General features: G+C 36.9%; 1 protein-coding gene and 1 pseudogene across 2 annotated transcripts in view; both read right to left on the minus strand.

Annotated features, from left to right (window-relative positions):
* Window positions 1-20240, minus strand: part of LOC147227795 (uncharacterized) — a 412630-nt pseudogene that overhangs the window by 322846 nt on the left and 69544 nt on the right.
* drp2 (dystrophin related protein 2) overlaps window positions 1-20240 on the minus strand; it is a 68923-nt gene that overhangs the window by 4484 nt on the left and 44199 nt on the right. For both annotated transcript variants that reach the window (XM_086158746.1, XM_086158747.1), the window contains 11 exons: window positions 18824-18909; window positions 16916-17073; window positions 13101-13267; window positions 12169-12280; window positions 11200-11336; window positions 10320-10385; window positions 4806-4871; window positions 2908-3054; window positions 1274-1526; window positions 422-539; window positions 242-328 (listed from right to left, as the gene is read on the minus strand). In XM_086158746.1, coding sequence (XP_086014872.1) covers window positions 242-328; window positions 422-539; window positions 1274-1526; window positions 2908-3054; window positions 4806-4871; window positions 10320-10385; window positions 11200-11336; window positions 12169-12280; window positions 13101-13267; window positions 16916-17073; window positions 18824-18909 — 1397 coding nt within the window. The remainder of the gene's footprint in view (window positions 1-241; window positions 329-421; window positions 540-1273; window positions 1527-2907; window positions 3055-4805; window positions 4872-10319; window positions 10386-11199; window positions 11337-12168; window positions 12281-13100; window positions 13268-16915; window positions 17074-18823; window positions 18910-20240) is intronic.

Below are 20240 nucleotides of genomic sequence, written 5' to 3' on the forward strand. Positions count from 1 at the left end.
AAACTGTTTGCAGGGAGTATAATACTGCCTTCTGTAAATGTCTCTCTCTTTATCTTCTGTCTACTCTTAGCCATTTAATCTCAGCCACCCTCCCCCTCAGTATATTGACCCGTAGAAGTGCAAATTTGCACTCCCCTAATCTCTCACTCCCCCAAAGGTGATGGAGGTGCAAAGAGTCTCTAATGTGTAGGTGTTATGGTGTCTAAGTCCCGTGCAGCGGTGGCACAACAAATGAACTCACCCGGCTCTGAGGGGAAGACGTTTCTCAGCTGTTCAATGACCTCCTGGAGCTGCAGGACAGTGTCCTGTTCATGCTCCATTTCATCTCCTGACACACAGGCACACACCCACGTTACACATCGATTAATGGATAGATGTTGAAGAGAGGATACACATTCAAGTCTTGCTACACTTTGCTGACCTGCTGCTTCAGTGTCTGTTGTTTCTCGGCTTGCTGGCTCCCCGTGGTGACCCCCTCCAGACACAGGAGAGGACAGGGTTGACGGTTCTGATCCATTTGCCTCGGAATCATCTTTGGGCTGTCAAGAATTGGTTATCATCAGAATAATAGTGTTCATGTCTCATAAAACAGAGTGAAATCATTACCATTTCCTAAAGCATAAAAGTGATCTTTGAAGCACTCTCCTCTTCCTCAGTCAGTGTGGATAGGAGATGTGATATTTGCTTTACCAGAACTTTCTACACTCTTGCTACTGGTTCCTACTTATTGTTCAGATCTACTGTCCTAAGCATTAAAGTTTATATCTTGAGACTTCGTGAGGCCTTTTGAACTTTTAGACGATACATGAAATACCTGTTGTCATGCATTGTGTATATTTAATGACCTTTTGCTTGATTCTGTCTGCTAGTGTTTTTAATTCAAAGTGCAGCTAAATTTTCATGGCAGACAAGGAGCTGCTGATGTTTACCACTTACTGAACTTAACAGAGCACATACTACAATGGAGAATTATAAAGATGGAGAGAGTACGTGGGATTTGGGGGCTTTCTTTTCAGTGAAAAATGTTTTGCAAAAGTCACCTGAGACACATGTTAACATGACCTCACACCTGTTTGGGAGGATGTTTCTAAGTATTTGAAATAAAGAGATACAGGATCTAATTCTATTCTGCTTTTTCATTAGCAACAACTAGGTAATACCCCATCTGTTTGACTTTACCTGGTTAACAGGCTTTATATAACGGTGGTTAAGTTCAGTATTTGAGTATTTCCAATACTACTACTTCCCAGCCCCTAATCTATTTTAGGTGTACCTGTAGGAGAAGCTCTCTAAGCCTATGTAACTGGGACTCCAGTTGTTTGTTATGGTCCTCCAAGATCTGCATCCGAGTCTCTAAGCGTGTCTTGTGTTGTCGAAGGACCCGCGCCTCTGCCAGAAGCTCCTCATCTTGCTGGCCCTCTGCTGTTGGGGAACCTGGACCTCCCTCACCAGCCTCAGTCAACATAGGAACTGATGCTGCCTCCTCATGCTTCCACTTGAGCCGCCTGTACTCTCCCTGTAGCACCCTGGAGGACAGACAGAGGTGAAACTGTCAGTCTTAAGTGCTAGAGCAGCATACAAATCACAGAACTGCAGTCCTTTTCTGCTCTCACATGATGCACAATTAATCAGAAATAATAACTTATTTTGTTAGTATTATTTTTTTATACATAAATAGAGTGGTATTTTATACATGAAATAAATCACGTTTGGAAAGTTGACGTCTGAAAAAATATTGCACAATCATATTTATTTTTGATCAGAAGACAGACAGTGCCCCCAACCTCCAAAATGTTGGGATACTAAGGTCATTAAATGGCTGTCTAAACCTTTCTACTCAATGAATACATTTCATGTCATAACTTGAAAATAAATGTAAATGTCCAGAATTGTAGCATCTCTGATCTTGAAATAAACACTATTGTGGTCACAGCCAGATATTCAACCAACTCTGATGCAAGTAATAATTTATTGTTTAGGAATGAGCCATTTGAGAGCCACAGGGGGTGGTGTATAAAAATATGGTGTATAAATTAAGCTTAATTTATACACCACTGACATTAAGTCAGTTGTGATAAATAAGGACAGTAGAGTGTTATAACAGGGGGTGCACTATGTAGAAAACTGAACTGAGTCAAGGTTTTAGACACCCAAAGGGAAGAAATGTATGTGTATGTAGCTCTGTTTCTGTGTGTCTGGAAAGGTTACAAGCCAAAAGAAGACAAGACAAAATTATTCATATGAATGATTTGCATAAAGCTTGCCTGTGGTTACCAACTCAGTGGATAGAGGAAATGAATTTGCTTCATTATGGAAAAACTTTGAGCCTCTAAGCTATGAGGAAACAATAAATCCAAATCAAGCATGCAGATGTGTGTGTGTGTGTCAGAGATGCTCAATATTCATGTCACACCAGTGTATAAATCCATTCCTCTTACTGTCCCTTATGATGGACCCTAAACCACTCACTGAGGGGTTATTTATAGGTGTTTCCATGTAACCAGAAAATAACTGTCAGATATACAGACCAAACATTGTTTCATCTATTTAATAGGATTTAGATTTGGGTGTAACAATTTATTCACTGCGGGAGGCAATATACAAGTGGGGTTAGGTTATAATTCCTCCAAATAAATAACAGAATAATTTTGTTTTAATAATTCTAGGGAAAAATACTGATGAATGTCAGTCCTCAAATGAAACTTGATTTATGTCTGCCTCAATGCAAAACTCCAGGTTGAATATTTTACATCTGTAATCAACTTAAACCTATCCCGTGTTCTTGATGTTTCCAGAAATTGAGCCACATTTTTAGATGTAAGAACAAGTCTATTCTGTCATAAGACAGTTGTGTTGTCCAAAAGGGTAAAATGAGTTTGAAAAAGCAACACAACTATTGACACAAACCTGTTTTCGTTCTCCAGGCGGGCCAGGGTGCACTGGAGCTGCTCCTTGTCTTGATGCTCCAGGTGGGCCAATAACATGTGCTGTCCGCAGGGTGAGTCAGGGTCCAGAGCAGGGCTGGAGTGACGCAGGAGGTACTGATCTTCATCCCTGAGTCCCCCACACAGGAGACAGCACACTGAGCCACTAGCACAGAGCCATCAACAGCACAAAGCAGAGGACAGCGTGGTGACGAAGACAGGACAAAGGAGTGATCGGGCAGAATCAAGCTGGACAAATGACACAAGAATGGGCAGAGATAACATGCAATGACTTGAGCAGGATAACTATCCCAAAAATCAAATGTCTAGAATGTAATTTTTCTGAAAAAGACAATAAAAATCCACCCATTTTTGTTAAAAATGGAATGTGGTTCTAATTTTACTCAAAATTTAGTGCCAAAGAGTTGAACTTCATTCATACTCTTAATCTAATCTCCATGTTGGAACTAATATTGGCAGTAATTTATAAGCCCTTCAATATATACAGCTAATTTTATATTATAGAGATTAACTTTTACCTGAATTGTATTCCTTGGATATAGCATGTTGAGTCAAGTAAGATTAAAAATATGACAATTATTTTGATCAATTCTTAAACTAGGACACATATCTAAAGTTGAAGCTGAAAGAGGAGACTAGAGTTTAAGAGTTTGGTTAATTGCCAACTGGTAATGTTGCAGAGGGGTGATGTGTCAGGGGCACACAAGCGTGCACACTGGTACAAGACACAAGACAGTGATGCTCTTCAGAAAGCAGCTTGAGGCAGATATAGAACAACAGCTTGAAGAGAGCCATGCAAAAGGAAAAAACAGGCTAAAAGACAGGAGGACATAAGCAACAAGATATACTCATATACAAGCAAAAACAATACGTCCACATACTTAAGTGGAAAAAATTATATAGAAAAACAGACCCCCTGGTATAGGAACACATCACCAAGTATATAACACACAATTTCCTATGAAAATAAAAAGATACTGTATATACACCTACTATACATACATAGGTATTAGACAAGTCACAGAAATAGAATATGACATATAAGACATGATATGCACATGAAACATGCACACTCCTTGAGCTCCTTGACAAGATAGCAATTTGAAGAGAGCTGCTGGACATGCAAACCTGACTTTACAGGATGGTTAAAACATGGTGACCATGTTTTAACCATCCAACCAGTGAAGGATGGGATGGTTAACAGCCCACACAAATGCCAGCAAAATAAGACACGGATACACACAAATGCATGAACTCAAATAATCTGAATCACTCTCTTAATATAGCACTCTTTGAACATTTGTCAAAAATATGCCTTTTTTTGGTAGCCTCACATCAAACGCCTGTAGTGCTCCCTCTGGTCTAACCTTGCTCATTCTGTCACTCATCCATCTGCCACTTGTTGCTGCAGTGCGACTTTTTGTATCAAATCACTGCCATAGACTTGAACTACACCAAGTTATGTCCAAGACTGGTTGGACTGTTAGCTGTAAGATATTTCATTTTTACCTTACCCATAAGAGTGAACCCACTCAAAAGCAATCAGTGTAACAGGATGAAATTATCAAGCTGCATTGAGCATTCATTCATTCATTCGTTCATTCATTCATTCATTATCTATACCACTTATCATGTAGTCAGGGTCACAGTAGGGCTACCCCGGCTGTCATTTGATCACAAGGCAGCATATAGAGACATACATCTCTTCACGCCGTAATTCCACAGGGGGGCAATTTAGAGTTTTAAGCAAACTTACCGCATGTTTTTGGCAATAGAGATACAACGCCTAACAGCATAGTCCCTTTGAAATATTGTGGTTGTAATGTGTGGTTTGTAATGTGGGGGTGGCAGCATACTCACAGACTTTCATCAGGAGACAGGCTATCTGTGAAGAATGAACAATTCTGGCTCTCCATCTCCGCCAATCTATATATGGATACACATTCAAACATGAGCATGGGACATAAACAGACATGCATTCATGCACGCACGCACGTACGTACGCGCACAAACACACACAGTTAATTTCAATAGAAACACAAAGGAGAAAAACATGTAAAGCCAGATTTATTTCAACAACAATAAGAATCAGTCTGATAACTACAGAAATGTGCCCACACTTATTATAGACCCCAATCTTTGTGGATAATTTTATTGACTTTAAATAGATTACAAGCTTTTCATCTACATGATTCATTACCTAATATTAAAACACAGAAGATTTAAAAGAATATATACTGTATAATGTATCTATCTGCCTCAGATCATTTAGAATAAAAACATTTAAACAGTGATATGAAAAAATATGTAAGAATTAATGTATAATATCTGCCAACACAAGAGGCGTTAAGAAAACACCACGGACAGCAACTCTTCTGGAGGTTTTCAGCACCATGGACAGCACTAATATCCCGATTACTGTCGGCTGCTTTATATTTCTGGTGCTTATTGAAAACTTATTTTTAGGCCCTTAATCATGATCCACGACACCATTTTAACATTTGACTAAGCCAGATTTTGACAGTCTAATGCCACACAGTAATTAGAGTAGCATGTCAACCCTAATGTATGGTATTACCAGCATAAAACCAAATCTCTAAACAGCAATGGATGGAGTTTTTGAATCTGACTGTGGCTAAATGGTGTGGGCTGATCTTGAATTACTCCATTTGTCATAAATTTACCCAGACAATCTTGTAAATTTTTTGGAAATTTCAATATGAGACCACTGGCCTGGTAGGGTCTGTCTATATCTGTTTTTATTTCAAATCAGACTAATATGATATGCACCATATTTTCTACATTTGTATTGAGATATTAGAATACATCAGCCTTTACCAAATTAAAAATTTATTTTAATCAATATTTCATTTTATGTTTTATTACTAATGAGAAATGATATTTTTTCACTTTACTTTATTTATTATTAAGTTACTCAGAGGTAAAATCACCATCCACCAGTGTACAAATAAGCCTGACTACATGATAGGGGATTAGACAATAGGAGGATGAAAGAATTTTAATTGTCAATTTATTTACATTTGAAAATAGCTTTGATGGGTATCCATTTCGAATATATATATATAATTTTATCATTAATATTATTATTTATGTGAAATACTTTGTTTAAATATTCAATAAATGGATTCTGAGTCATTTTGTGGGAGTTCTAATTGGGAGTTCAAAAATGTTATCATAGCATCTCTTAATACATATGTGCAGGTGGATGCAACATTTATCTATTCAGTTTTATCAATAATATCTTTAAAGAAAATGTCAAATATTTAGTGATTCTTGTCCTTGGACATGAAATTTAATTATCAGGAATTTTCAGATATTCCCTAATGAAGATATCTGCTCTCTAACTTCACTCATTTTGAGTTGAATTTGTGGTTGCAAATCAAAAAAAGAAGCAGGACCCTGTCATCACTCCTGTGTTGCTGGAAAATCATCTTGTTTTCATGTGACTTTACTTCTGTTTAAGGAATTTGCGCATCAATATTTCCAAGGTGTATCTACCATGATTAGTGACCACAAGATTTGGCTGGCGATATTTTGATACTTGACCAAGCAGCCAGGCTTATGTGAAAATTCATGTATGAGACATAGGAGTAATGATTTCAGTGTGTGCACATGCATTCTGACTGCTAACAAACCCAGAGGAAGGTAATTTATTGCTAACTCACTGTATAAAGCACATTGATCAAGCTCCAACCTTGCCCTCAATTTATCCGTTTAAAACTCCAACTTCATCATTACTGCATTTGCTAAATGCATTACATTGTCTGTCAGTCATAACAGGCGGATGGAGACGACCATAAAAGGTGAAGGTGGAGACCTTGAATTTAAGGGAATGCACCACTGATTCATCATAAGCTAGTGGATTCTATTGATTATTACATATTAATGATAAACAGCTGTTTTCTGACCAAAAGGTGAGTTTTTCAAGTATATGAGGGCATGCTAGTACACAACTTGACCAATGTGCTTATTGACCTTGTGTCTGCATGTAAACAGACAGACAGACATACATTCACACTCCTGTAGCATGTGAAAGAACTCTTAAATCTACACAGAGACACAATGACATCCCATCATCTTTCACTGAATGTCATCTGCTGACCAAGTGACAGTGGGAGGGAGAGTGTATGATGTAGAGGTTGTCATGGGCATCCACGTTTCATCCTATTTCTTTCCAGGGTCCTTTAAGAGCTTAACATGGATTAATGAATGAGGTCCTCTAACAGAGGTCTGGCATCTGAACTCAACTTGCCATATTTCATTCTGTGACATTATACTTCAGGAGGAAGACTCACAGTCAGACACAACAATGAATAGGAAAGGAACAGACAGAAAGTAATAGGGAATAGTTGCGGGCATGTCTTTCGAATACATGTTGGTTTTGCCTCTCATATGGATGTGATTTGATGTGAAAGGAAATGAAAAACAGCACAGGGTGAGTGAAAGAGATGAGAAATCTTCACAGAGTTCCAAGAGGTTTTTTATTATCTTCTTCACATTCATTCACAATGAGCTGTGGTACAAGGAATGATGATGAAAGAAAAAAAAAAAGCATGCGTGGTCACATTCAGCCGTGCTTGTGTCTGGTCGAGGGCTGTAGAAGGGACGCAAAGCTAAGGTCTTTACACACAAAAATCAAACTACCAATATTTTCCAAAATCACATTATTGCCAAAGATTAATATCTATCAAACCCACTGATGCATGTTCAAAGTAAACACCAAGTAATGATGGGCTCAGGAAACTGATCTAAATAATGAACAGCATCTCTCTCTTTGTATCACTGACAGGTGGTGAAATGGGAAAGACTGAATGCATGCTGCCAGATTTCAAATCGAATACTCAGTATCACTCTAATAAGGACTGTCTAGTCCTATTATGAAAGTGCTCAGATCAAAATAAACGAGCAAGCTTGCAAAGGTTTTTTTTTTTTCTTGTGGCTAGATGCAGCTGCTGATACTAATTCCGCTTAAATCATTCATGGCGCTTTGAGCGAATATACAGCTGGTCAATGAAATGCTTCTGGGGAAAAAAAACATGTCCAATGCAACAAATATTTCTGTTACAAACAAAAAACCACCACGATTCCCACAGTTACCCTAGATCAACATGTTTTGCTTCTTTTGTTTTTCTTTGGTGAAAAAAATTTCCCCACTTGTCTAAAACCCTATAAAACACTGTTTTTATACTAACAGTTCTCATGATGTTGACGTTGATGGTTTTGCGGAGCTTTTTCCTTCTGCAATTATGGTACTCTCATTTGGAAATATTGCAACTGACAGAATAGTAAATATCATTTCTATCACACACCAACTAATCAAATTCAAGACATAATGTGTTAAAATGAGAGATTAACTTGGATGTCAGTCAAATCATTTGCAATATAAAAGTATCATTTTAGCATGTGATATATATCTAAAGATGAAATTGTAAAAATCAAAGCTGCACTCAGCAATCGTATTCAGCACCATCCCACTGGAGTCATGATAATTTTGCTTTTCTATTAAAAATGTTCTCTAACATACCATGTTTGAATGTCTGCATAGTTGATTTATTACACATTATTATGCAGAGTTTTGTTTTTACTTTTCTCATAGTACTACAAATGTTATCCATCTTGTTGCAACATTACTATTGTTAATAACATTTGCTTTCAGTATTATAGAAATGCTACAAAATAATAAATAAAACATTGCATGACTGTTTGATTTGTATTTTAAGTCAATCTTACAAGGAATCCTTACTATACCCTTACTATAATATCTAACTTCTCAGTGACCATACATGCATTAACATTTACATTTAACACAAATGAATTACTTATCTTGAAGAAACTGGTGAGTAAAACTGCATTTATTGAATTTATATGGTAACTACAGGGTAACTGCCAAGGTATTCATAGTTTGTACACAACATGAAAAATTTCAAGCAAGTAATTAGAAATATCAAAAATTACTGATGTGTTAATTCTACTTAGTATTTATGTATATTGCTTTGTTGATTCAGAGCAGTGGTGCATTTATAAAGTGTTTCTTAATGGATACTTTGTCTCAACATTTTTTCAGTAAGGCTCAGAAATTGAACCTATAAATGGCCAATTAGGGTGACATCATGCTTTTATAACAAAAAAAAGTGAAGGCTAACGCACAAAAAATACTTTGAAAACATTTTAGGTCTTGAAATTAATTTAAAGATTCAAGATATATGGCTGTGAACCAGTTAACAAGAGATATAGTGCTGGTTATCTAAGAACTTTATAACAGTAAGAGTTTACAATTGTAATTGTATAAGCTTCTACAGATTTCATCTTTTAGAACAATTGTATTATTGTGTCATTACAATTGATTAAGGAGCACCATAGGTGTTTCTTTGAACTAAAGACCAGATCTATTGCATACAAACACATGCATTGGGATTTGACACATAACAAAATCGTGTTCAACGAAGACGGCATGCAACTGCAACTTGAGAAGTTTCTAAACTAATTGCACCATAATTCGAACGCAAGCACATATTTTAGACAACATTACAGGTTATAATAAGGAGTGGAAAGAATGAAGAGCTTTGGAGAGTAATGGGTGGCAAACAATAAAAAGGAGGGACGAAAGATAAGAATAAAAAGGCAAACAGAAAAATGGACCAACAAGTGGGGGGAAAAGGACCATTATGCCCTCTACATTGCTGGTATGGTTTCCCTCAATTTTGCTAGGGTGTAAAGCGGTTGTGTGCAAGATCCTCAAGGGAGTACTATGTAATCACAAACTTACCAAGGCACACAGGCATAAACTATGTGTGTGTCCAACTCTGTAGAACAGTGGGGGAAGCTGCCAGGAGTAAGGGAGTTCAGTGTTGTGCCCTGTTTATAATCTGTCAGATAGATACTAATCCACACGGACAGCTCCCAGGTGACTACTAGGCTCACTGCCCCAGCAAGTGACAAGCCTCTAGGCCTGCTGAACCTTGCTCTCTCTCTCTCTTTCTCTCCCTCTGTCTCTCTCTCACACACACACACACACATACATACACATACACACACACTCAACCACCTCAAACTGTTCTGCTTATGTTTGCCAGCATGAGTTTGCACAGAGATTAATAGTAAGGGCAGTTGAGAATCTCCACCAGATTATTCAAAGCGGACAACAAACAAACTAAATCAGGACTTCAAAAAGTGTGACAAAAATTAAGCATGATTGAGCAAAAAAAAAGGCAAATGACACAGAGAGGTGGGGCATTGGGGGGGGGGATGATGGTGAAGTGAACACAAAAAGAGAAATGAATGAAGATATGGAAAGGGGAAAGTTAAAGTGGGAGATATTTTGATGTGTATAGCAAAGGACAGAGAGCCACATACCTGCTGGCATAATGTTCAATCCTGCTATGTGTGTCTGCATGAGGCAGCTTAGGTGAGGAACATGGCCTGGGAAAAATAGTCATAATGTTAATACTTCACAAAGGTATTTTGACACACTGCAGTTTAATCTGATGATATGTATCTTACCACTGTTCTTATTTACCCTTTAGTATCAGACGCACCCTTTCCTTTAAAAATTGTAAAAAGATAAACTTCTTCTAAAATTCACCTGTACTTATCAATTTTTTCTTAAACAGTTGACCAAAAAACAATTTTCATTTTTAGTTTTCTGATATAGTCATGACAGTTTGATAAATAGCTGAGTAGATGCGGGAAAAAGTCACTTTTGGCTTTTACCTGTATTGGCATACTACTTAAAAAACTTTCATTTTGGTCATTGTCAAAGGACTGCAATATTTTCCATGTCCATGGCAGGGCATTTAGGGTAATTTAGTTGACATGGGATCAAATGAACATTTATAAATGCCCTTAACCAATGCCATATTTACCTCAGTTCATGAAAGCTAAAACATGGGCCTAAATTCATGCAAAATCCTTTTGCTTATGCCATAGCCTTAGGCTATGCATCTTGATGACCTCATATTTTAGTCTCATAACTCATCATTGCCTTCCTTGGGTGAAAGAGCTGCTTATGTGAACCCAAACTGAGATCATGGGAATAACATTATGTTAATTCTCAGTATGGAGCTGATTAAGTCATCTCGAAAAATACCAAGTACCAAGATTTGTCAAGACACTAAACAGTCTCTAGTTGCAAGTGTTTTCATTGGTGTAAGTGAGATCAAATCACATAAAAAGAAAATTAAGAGGGTTGTGAGAGAGATGTCTCTATTTGCAGGTTTATTGGTCTGGGACTCACGTCTCAGAGGTCTCTGTTTCGAGTACAGACTGCACTGGCAAGTAACCCCGCTGAGGATGCTTGGTGAAGTACTGCTTTGACCTGAACTTATTCTTCAGAGTCTTGGCAAAGTCCCTCATCTTCTCTCCGGAGGTTGTCTGCAGTGAAATTTGGGAGTTAAAGTGTTGGAGGGCATGAAATGGTGGTGGTATTAGGCATGGATGGATAAGAAGCAATTTATTCTGTAGAGCATACGCAATCGTAAAAATGCTGTTTTAGATGTTAAATTGCCCCATGTGATATTTTTTTAGACTGTATCTGTGGTGCTTTGTCTTATTTTGACAACGTAAACTTATTCTCCTATGTGTTTGCTCATTCAGTATCCACTGTTGTGTCTCTATTTCCATCCCTGCTTTATACTTTTGAATCTTCTTATTTTGGCTCTGTATCGTCTGCCTTCTCTATCATTCAGTGGAAATACCTTGGCGCCTGTCTGATTATCTACTGTTGAATTGACTGCAGCTAGCTTATATAAAATATTGCCCAGCAAAAAAAGTAAAAAAGCTAATTGTACAGATGGTACTTTGTGATATATTACAGCTGAGGATTGATTACAGACTAAATCTGGCACCATATCAGTACACTCCAGTTAAAGCGCCATAGCTACTCTTTTAGAATTAATTCATTCTCTAAAACAATCACCTACGACTCCAGTTTTATTGGACTTTAGCGCACACTGTGTGCACTAAACAGCACTTTAAGAGGACACTAAGTGAGCCAAAAAGGATGTTACCGCTGAATGGTCTTCCAGATCTGGATAAAATAGTACATTTGGATATGATAGAGATCTCAAAGTGGAGAGGCGCTTAATCCATATCTGGCAGAAGGAATGAGGAGATAGTGGTATTTTTCTCAAGTGTATCTTAGCTTTATATTTACTAAAGACATGAATTTATGTTCAGTGAAGGCAATACTTAATGTTTATCTTACTGGAGTGTAGTATTCCATGATGGGGTAATGCAGCTTCTTTCCCTTGGTAGTACGACCAGTTAGAAAACATGTCTGACAGATGTCTACGTTGAACTGCTTGAGACTGCGATACCTGTCAAGATCAATAAAACATAGAACCTGAGTTTAGGTTTGAAAAACACCCATGAGGAGCAAAAAGAAGCTTTACATTTGTATGCATGACTAAATTTTTTCTTTTTGCCAAGACTGCTCCTTCGCACAGGGTAGGATCCCTTTTTGTAAAGTTTATCATACTTAAGTTGTCACCAAGTCAACAAAAAAAGCATGCAATTCACTTCAGTTTATTCATAAATTTGAGTATCTAATTTTTCAAGGTACTTATCCAGATTGTGGAATCAGCCGTTGAAGCCGTTTTGTAAAGTTTTAATTAGCATTGAATGAGTTTTAGCTCAGCTTTTTTTTTCGTAGTTTTTATCGATATGTGCAGTGTAATGGTGCTGTGGAACATCAATATGCAGTGTCTTCAGTGATGTATGAATTTGATGATTGTATAATTTTATCCATCAACTATATTTCCTCCTTCAAAACACAGTCAGGCTTGAACTGGCACCATTGAACATACCTGATAGACCAGAACAAAACAACAGAAATTAAAACACTGGTTGCTGCCTGACTGAACGCAGTACATCCCCTTTGACTGCTCTTCTGATTATCAAACTGGATCCTACCATTACTTTGAAGGTGCAGTGGCACTGAACGTGTTCACCTAGCTTTGCCTTTTCAGATCAGCCCATTGAGCTAAACAAATAGTCATAGCAGAGTGGTAAAAGGTCAGAAATGATCAGTAAAAATATCCTGAGGCCAATACAGAAAAATGAATCGAGAGAAATTATTTAATCAATGGTCTTTCATTGTGTTTGTGTGTGTTTGTGTGTTGGTGTGTGCTTCACTACCTAAAGCCCTTGATAGGACATTGTTTACAGATGTAGCACTTGGCCTGGTGCTTGGTTGACTCTGCGGCCGCCACTCGGTGAAGAACTGGCAGCCACACCAGTGACTGAGGCTCAAGACTCATCCACTCCAGGAAGTGAGCAACTTCAATGGCTGGTTTCCCAGAGGCCTGCAAAAGATGGAATGAAGAATGAGGAGACGTGTGCGTCTTTTCCAGTGATAGTCCTGCAATGAGTCACAGTTTAAAAGGGAAATGAAAGATCATGCATATTATTTATTTGTTTGCGTGAGTGAATGACAAAGTGAAGTGCACTGGATAACTTTTGACTTTAAATAAATGTGGCTATAACAAACCACAACAGACATGGACTCCATTTGTTTGAATAATAGTTTGTGTGCATTCTTGCAATCTGTTTCGCTGTAAGAAATCTTGTTGACAATTGAAATAATTGGGATAAAAAGGAAGACAACCTCATAAAAGACTGCTTGCAAAGCACTGAAAATCCATGATGTGCTAAATTCTCATTAAGTTTGTATCACAGATGGATTAGGAGGTTGATTTCCCTTGGGCTTCCTCCACAGCTTAAGCCAAGTACCATTAGAAATGTTTGTTCACCGATCATACATGCTGCGGGTTGTGCAAAGGTGTAGTTTTTAGGAATAGAAAGACTGCTCTTTGACAAAACAGGAGCCAGATTCAGTGCACAAGGGAGGTCAAGGAACAACTCCTCACATACTGAGCACCTGGTGCTTTCAATGACTATTCCAAGCACGATGTGATCATATAGCAGCTTGCTGAGCAGATGGGATGTTTTGAGCATCTTTTAGAAAAGCAGAGAGATAACTGCTTAGTTATCAATCACAGCTCTGATTTGTGCTCCACAAACCCACAAAAACAGCTTGTGATTACAGAATCACAAATGAAATTGTTTTGTTATTGTAAACACTGTGACCTTTACACATCGATCTGGACATTACATTATTATCTATAACAATATTACTTGACTAATTTGTCCTCCAGCTGCTAGGCATGTGGCACTTAAATCAAGTTCCTCTGCATTTCAGGTGAATCGGCAATGTTTGTAAATGCTTCTAATTTGCTGTCTTAAACACTGATTTAGGGCAAAATGATTAAGCAGCAGTAACTGCTATCTACAAACCCTTTGGCCACTCAGGGCCGTCATAAAAATGAATTTATTTGCTTCACATAATTACTTCACATTAGGAACCCAAAATGAAAAAAAAAAAAATCTGTGGTAAATGTTGACAATATGAGGGAAAACCTAAAGAAATGAAACCTGAGAAAATTCTATACTCTTTCAGAAATTTTCAAAAAAGTAAGATTCATGAAACAATCAGTTTGTTTCATGAGAAAATGCATCTACTATCAACATGCAGCAAATCTTTCCTTATTTATTAAAATCAAAAAACGAAAGGGGGCAAAATAATCTCATTATGTTACCCTCGCCGTAGCTTCTCTTTAGACCTTGCGTGACAACATTAAAACAATGGCAGGGGATTAAGAATCTTCGGTGCATCTTAACATTCTACAAAACGTTTCCTCTTCCTGTCAACTTGTGACTTGATCAATCAGGGTAAATCTTACATGTAGGTCTGATCAAGCAAAAAGGTTCATTAAAAAAAAAAAAAGATTCATTGTCAAAAGCTCTGCAACATGTCTTGGCAACAAAGACGAGCACATAAAAGTCCTCTTAAACTTCGGGATTTAGATGAATTTGTAGAGTGGTTACCTATTTGTAAAACTAGTGGCTCAATCCGACTTCTGAGAGATCACCTTGCAGAGCTTTCCCTGCCAAGATTGTAATGTCTTTCTTGTGTATGTGAAGAAGCTGTGAGATACAAATGAGCTTCTTCCTAGCTGACATTTTCCCTGTGGTCACATACAGCTGTTATCGCATTGGTTGTGTTTGTTGCATGTATTATCTCATTGTTTCTAGTTTGTCTGTGCAAACAAATATTGTAAATGAGTATTCTCTCTCAATGTGTTCCCTGGGCCTTTAAATAGAAATGATTATATTTGTTTCTTCTTTCCCAATGTTTGGAAAAAACACTGAAAATGACTGTGTGACGTGGCAGAGGCCGTAGCTTTGCTCCACAAAGAGTTGTCATTCATTTTTCAATGAAAGTGATAAATAAGAAATTAATCTCTGTCCCATTTCCGTTTCAAAAATATTTTAGCATCACTTGCTAAAACAAAGCAGTGAGACATAGATCTGAAAAATAGCTCACACAGTAGGTATAGGTAATAATATGGTTAAATTAGTGTCTGGAATTAATAAGCTCTGAATTTGTAATGTTCTATAAACCGTACCAAACTAAGTGCTGTATAAAACTAAATATCACAACGTAAACACATTTTAGTATATGATGAGCTTGGACTATTTATCAAATACTTTTCAAGAGCAAAATGAAGCTAATTCATTTTGTTGCATTCTTTTGGCCTGGGAAGGTCATCATGAATTTTTCTGGGGGAATGAGATTTATGCTATCTGCGAGTTATTCTAACAAAGAGGATGGACTTGGACTCTGAAATGTGACCTTTTGCAAACCTTTCCCAAATCCCACATCTTTTATGAAAGAACACAGAAACATTTATTTTATATTACGTGGTGCTTTTTCAGCATGTCTCTAAAGCAGAGACCCCTATTGAAAAGAGATCCAGGGCTCACACATTACAGCTTTCATTCCTTTTTTGGAACTGAATTGCACTTTTTGTAAGTCGTTTTGGATAAAAGCATCTGCCAAATGACTGTAATGTAATGAAATGCAATGTAATGTAATGTAATGTAATAAGGACTAATCTCTGCCTCCAAAATATTAATGTAAAATAAATAAAAATGTCAGCCCCTCAGGGACTGCTGCATGAGGACGACAAGGTCATGTTACCTTAGGCCAGTTACATGTGCATGGTTCGGGTTAGAGTAAGAGCTCTGAACACTGGGAAAAACTATGACATTTGTGTCCTGTTTTTGCAGGAAAAATCCCACCTGGAATTGTTGAGACTTGAGATTGCTGACACTGGGCTCTAGCCAAAACTTGATCTGCCGGAATAGCAGCCCACGCAACGCCTAATCACTTACCATCATTACAGTGTGTGATATGTGGAAATAAAAGAAACAATAAATTTCTTCTTTATGCGATTCCTCATCATCTCAACACTTTTGAAAATGCAAAATTTCTGCATCAATTACAACAAAAAACACATAATTTCACCTGCATTAGCTCAACTAATGTGATCCATATATTATTTCTATTCACATTTTTTTCTACATATTCATTGCTGGTTTTTCATAACACAATGTATGATAAATTCTCTTCTTTCTCAGGAGTCGCCACAGTGAATCAACCTCCTCCACTTAACTGCAATTGTATGATAAATAACTTATTAATATAAAAATTGTTTCTCGGTTTCGTATATTTAGCTCCAATGAATGATGACTGTACACCTCATGAATTTGTTATTTTATCATATATTGAGTTTCCGAAGAATTCAAAAAATACCAAGTAAAATAAGCAGGCGATGCCCTTTCCACAAGTGCTTCAACAAGAGAAGTGTTATGTCTGTTATTTCCTCTTTCTAATCAGCTACGGGTCTTTAGGCTTCAGAACTCTAAGACCTAACTTTAACAGTTATTATTCTACAAATACTTCACTGGTCATTCAGTAAAATGCATTTAGCATGCAGTCTTAAGTTGAATATCTTTTGTTCAAATTGCCTCCCAAATTTTTTTGCAAATCAAACATTCATAAATCTGGTAATGAATTAGAAACAATATGCACAGTCCTCTTTCCTCACCATGCGAAAACAGCTGCGGACACTTGGCTCCACATTGCTGCCCCCAAAAGCAGCAACTTCTCCTAACTGACGGGGGATCTGGATGGCTTCATGAAGCAACATGTTCAGGTGACGCTGGTCTGTCAAACCTGCCGGACCAGACACCTGTCGAAATAAATCTGAAACAACCAAAGCACATATACAAAAATTCTTCATCAATAACATTGGCATATTTATAGTTTTACACCAGTGAAGGTCAAAATGTGTGGACAACACTTTTCATCACATCAAATGACATATTTCTTGCAAATCTATGTTTGAGTCCAGGTAGGCTTAAAATACTGAAATCATCCAATTAAAACATGTAAACTGAATTCAATATATGAAGACAAATTAAATAAAAGGTAGTAAATTAGCCTCGAATGTGATATATAAGTCATTGAGTGGAAAGAAGAATGTTGACTAAGTGTAGGCTTGCTGGTAGGCTTTACAAAATACAACTTTTTTGTATTTCTCTGAACATTACCAAGAACTATACTTACTGTTGCTCTCTCTCTTACCAGAGAAATGCATCCTGACAGGCATATGAGGTAGTTGCACAATGCTAGTTTCAGCACCTCATGCATATTGGCCTTGGTGTATATAGTATCTATTCAGTCCAACAAGAATGCACTTTGCTTTAACACCTGCACATAAAGTAGTACTCTATATGTAGCCATAGCCAGAGCTGAGTCCTATTTATCATTTTTACTACCCACATTGAGCTGTTTGATAGATATGCAGATAATTTGTGTGAAGATGCTGCCACAGTGTATGAATATTACATCTAAAATATCAGTACTGTAATGTCTATCTCACTATTAATGCATGTATGTATGTATGTATGCATGTATGATAGTGTGTATATCAGGAGTATATGTGCATGGGAGGTTCTCATGTATTTGCATTGGATTTTTTTTCCTCTCAGTTCTTCCTGTGCTTGTTCATTTCTTCTTTTTCAATGCTGGTTACAGAGAGTGCGCAAAATAAGAACCTCAGTACATTGGGAGCGTGATTGCAAATGAAATATCAATACAGCCTTTGAATTTGATTCTGTCAGAAAACTGCATTTTTGGTATTGTGTGTCATTTTGTCACAGTTTACAAAGGGATTCAAATTTACCTTGTGGTAACAACAGCAATGATCATAGAAATACAGGGTAAAGAGTAATTGAGATCATTTCTAGATTTATAATAGCTATTTGTGATGCTAAATTAAAAAGAACAAAGCTATGTTTTCAGAAATTATGCCAATGCACTATTTAAATTGGGATTGTAATTAGAGAAACATAAGACACCACATTATGAAATGAATGACAAGTAAAGAAAAGCATATGCATTTTTGAACAACCTGCCAAACATTAGTAATAATAAAATTAATACCCACCATCTGTACTGTTCTTCAAAGCAGTTTTGGGCACAAGCTTTGCATTTATTTGTAGAAGTTATTCCAGCGGTTGATTAGAACAGTATGACACAGAGGAATGTCAATTGTTAAGGAGACACTGTTTTAACCTGAGCCCAAAAAATGTGTACTTTATCACATGTGGGATATATAATTGAAGGGAAATCTGTTAGCTGTGACAAAATGACACAGATGTTATAAAAATACATAAATCACCTATATATCATCCACAAAGTTGGGTGACAATAGAATAGTAAATAAATATCTGAATGGGCTGATTAAATTAAATTTGGCTGCATTTTGAATAAAAATGGAGAAATTAGAAATTGAAATACATTGGTTATATAATCAAAGAAAGCTTTCTACATCAAATAAGCAGAGTAACTTTCTCAGCTGCGCTCAGAGAAAGTACTGGTAATCTAAGTAGTTGGAATGGATTTATATTTTTGATTTTAGGAGTTGAATTAGAGACAGCATTGGACTCACATTTGTACTTCTCTTGGACGTCTGCATTGCACAGGCTAACCAATCCCATCTTGAAGCTGAGGACACGAATTTTGCCATTTCGAACGCTGATGGAGGAAAAGAAAGAAAAAGGGGGGGGATTGCAGTATTACCACTTTGAACTTCATATTTCAAATTGTCCAAAAACTGCAAGTTGGTTATAAGAGCTGTTAGAGTGGAATAGAATGTTAGAGAATTTAATAGCCTAACACTTCAGGTTAATGCAGTGGTGTGAAATTGTATTACATCAAATCTAAAATATCTGAAAACACAAAGACTTGAGTTTTTGAGTTGAGGAGCGAGAATGAGCTTGCATACCCAATGATACCACTTACAGGAGACAGGACACATAGAAGCAGGCATTTAAAAACACATATTTTGAATTTTGGAGAATTTGAAATCTCATTCCCAGCTTAATAAATGGTCACATCACCTCACATATCACAACGGTCTAAAATCTGTGTTGCAACACAAAATATTTTAAAATGCTAATAGCGTGGATTCCAAATATGACCTATGATGTTAACTCTGTTACAGACTTAGGAAATAATTCTGTTACTTCTGTTACAGACTTAAGAAATAATCCTGTTGCTTCTGAATGTAAACATGCCTCATAAATAAAAATGTTCATCCAAAAGACAACTTCAAAACCATCTTTGGTGGCATGTGAGGCCACATTGTGCAGTGGTTGACCCAATTCTTTCCACCTTTTTTATGAAATATTTATGTAATTGTCTGAGTGGATACCCAATGTAGTCATCCTGTAGACAGCCTGCTTTTGTTACAGAATACAAAACTGTACAATGCATTTGTTTATTCATTTTCTTTTTTCAAAGCCTTTATCAACCGCAGAATAAACTACAGAAAATAATTAATGATCCTTAATATCTTGTATCTTTGTTTTTATCCAGTTGTGTTTTAATAGCAAATGCCTTGAGTATAATACATTGAATTTGATGTAATACACTTCTCTCTGACATTTTGGGGGCATCTTGGAAAACGGACGCAGCTTCAGAGGCACTCAATGTTTTTTCTTTCTCTTTATCCTTGTATATTTTTGACCATATATAAAATTTAGAGTGCTGTTTGGAATGTTGGGTTCCTTTCTTTAAAAATAAATCTAAATGAAAACTGTAAAATCTTCACGATAGGACAAGGCCCAACCGTGACCAAAGTCAGTCAGGATCCTTGTCTATAATGTCAAGTGTGATGACAAAAGTCAAATGTAGGTTAGAGTAACCTCACCCATAAGACTTGGCTATAAATTCAGTTTTTAATGTATTTGTTCGTTGGTATGATTATTTTACCTACTGCCACGTCTTGCCTTTCAATAGTAACAGAAGACACAGAATAGTTTTTCAATGCTCACTATGAGCCCAGATCAGGCATAATTTTAGAA

Source organism: Fistularia commersonii, chromosome 13, assembly GCF_037954325.1.
Source record: "Fistularia commersonii isolate RoL2024-O1a breed Wild chromosome 13, RoL_Fcom_v1.0, whole genome shotgun sequence".
Taxonomy (NCBI): Eukaryota; Metazoa; Chordata; class Actinopteri; order Syngnathiformes; family Fistulariidae; genus Fistularia; species Fistularia commersonii.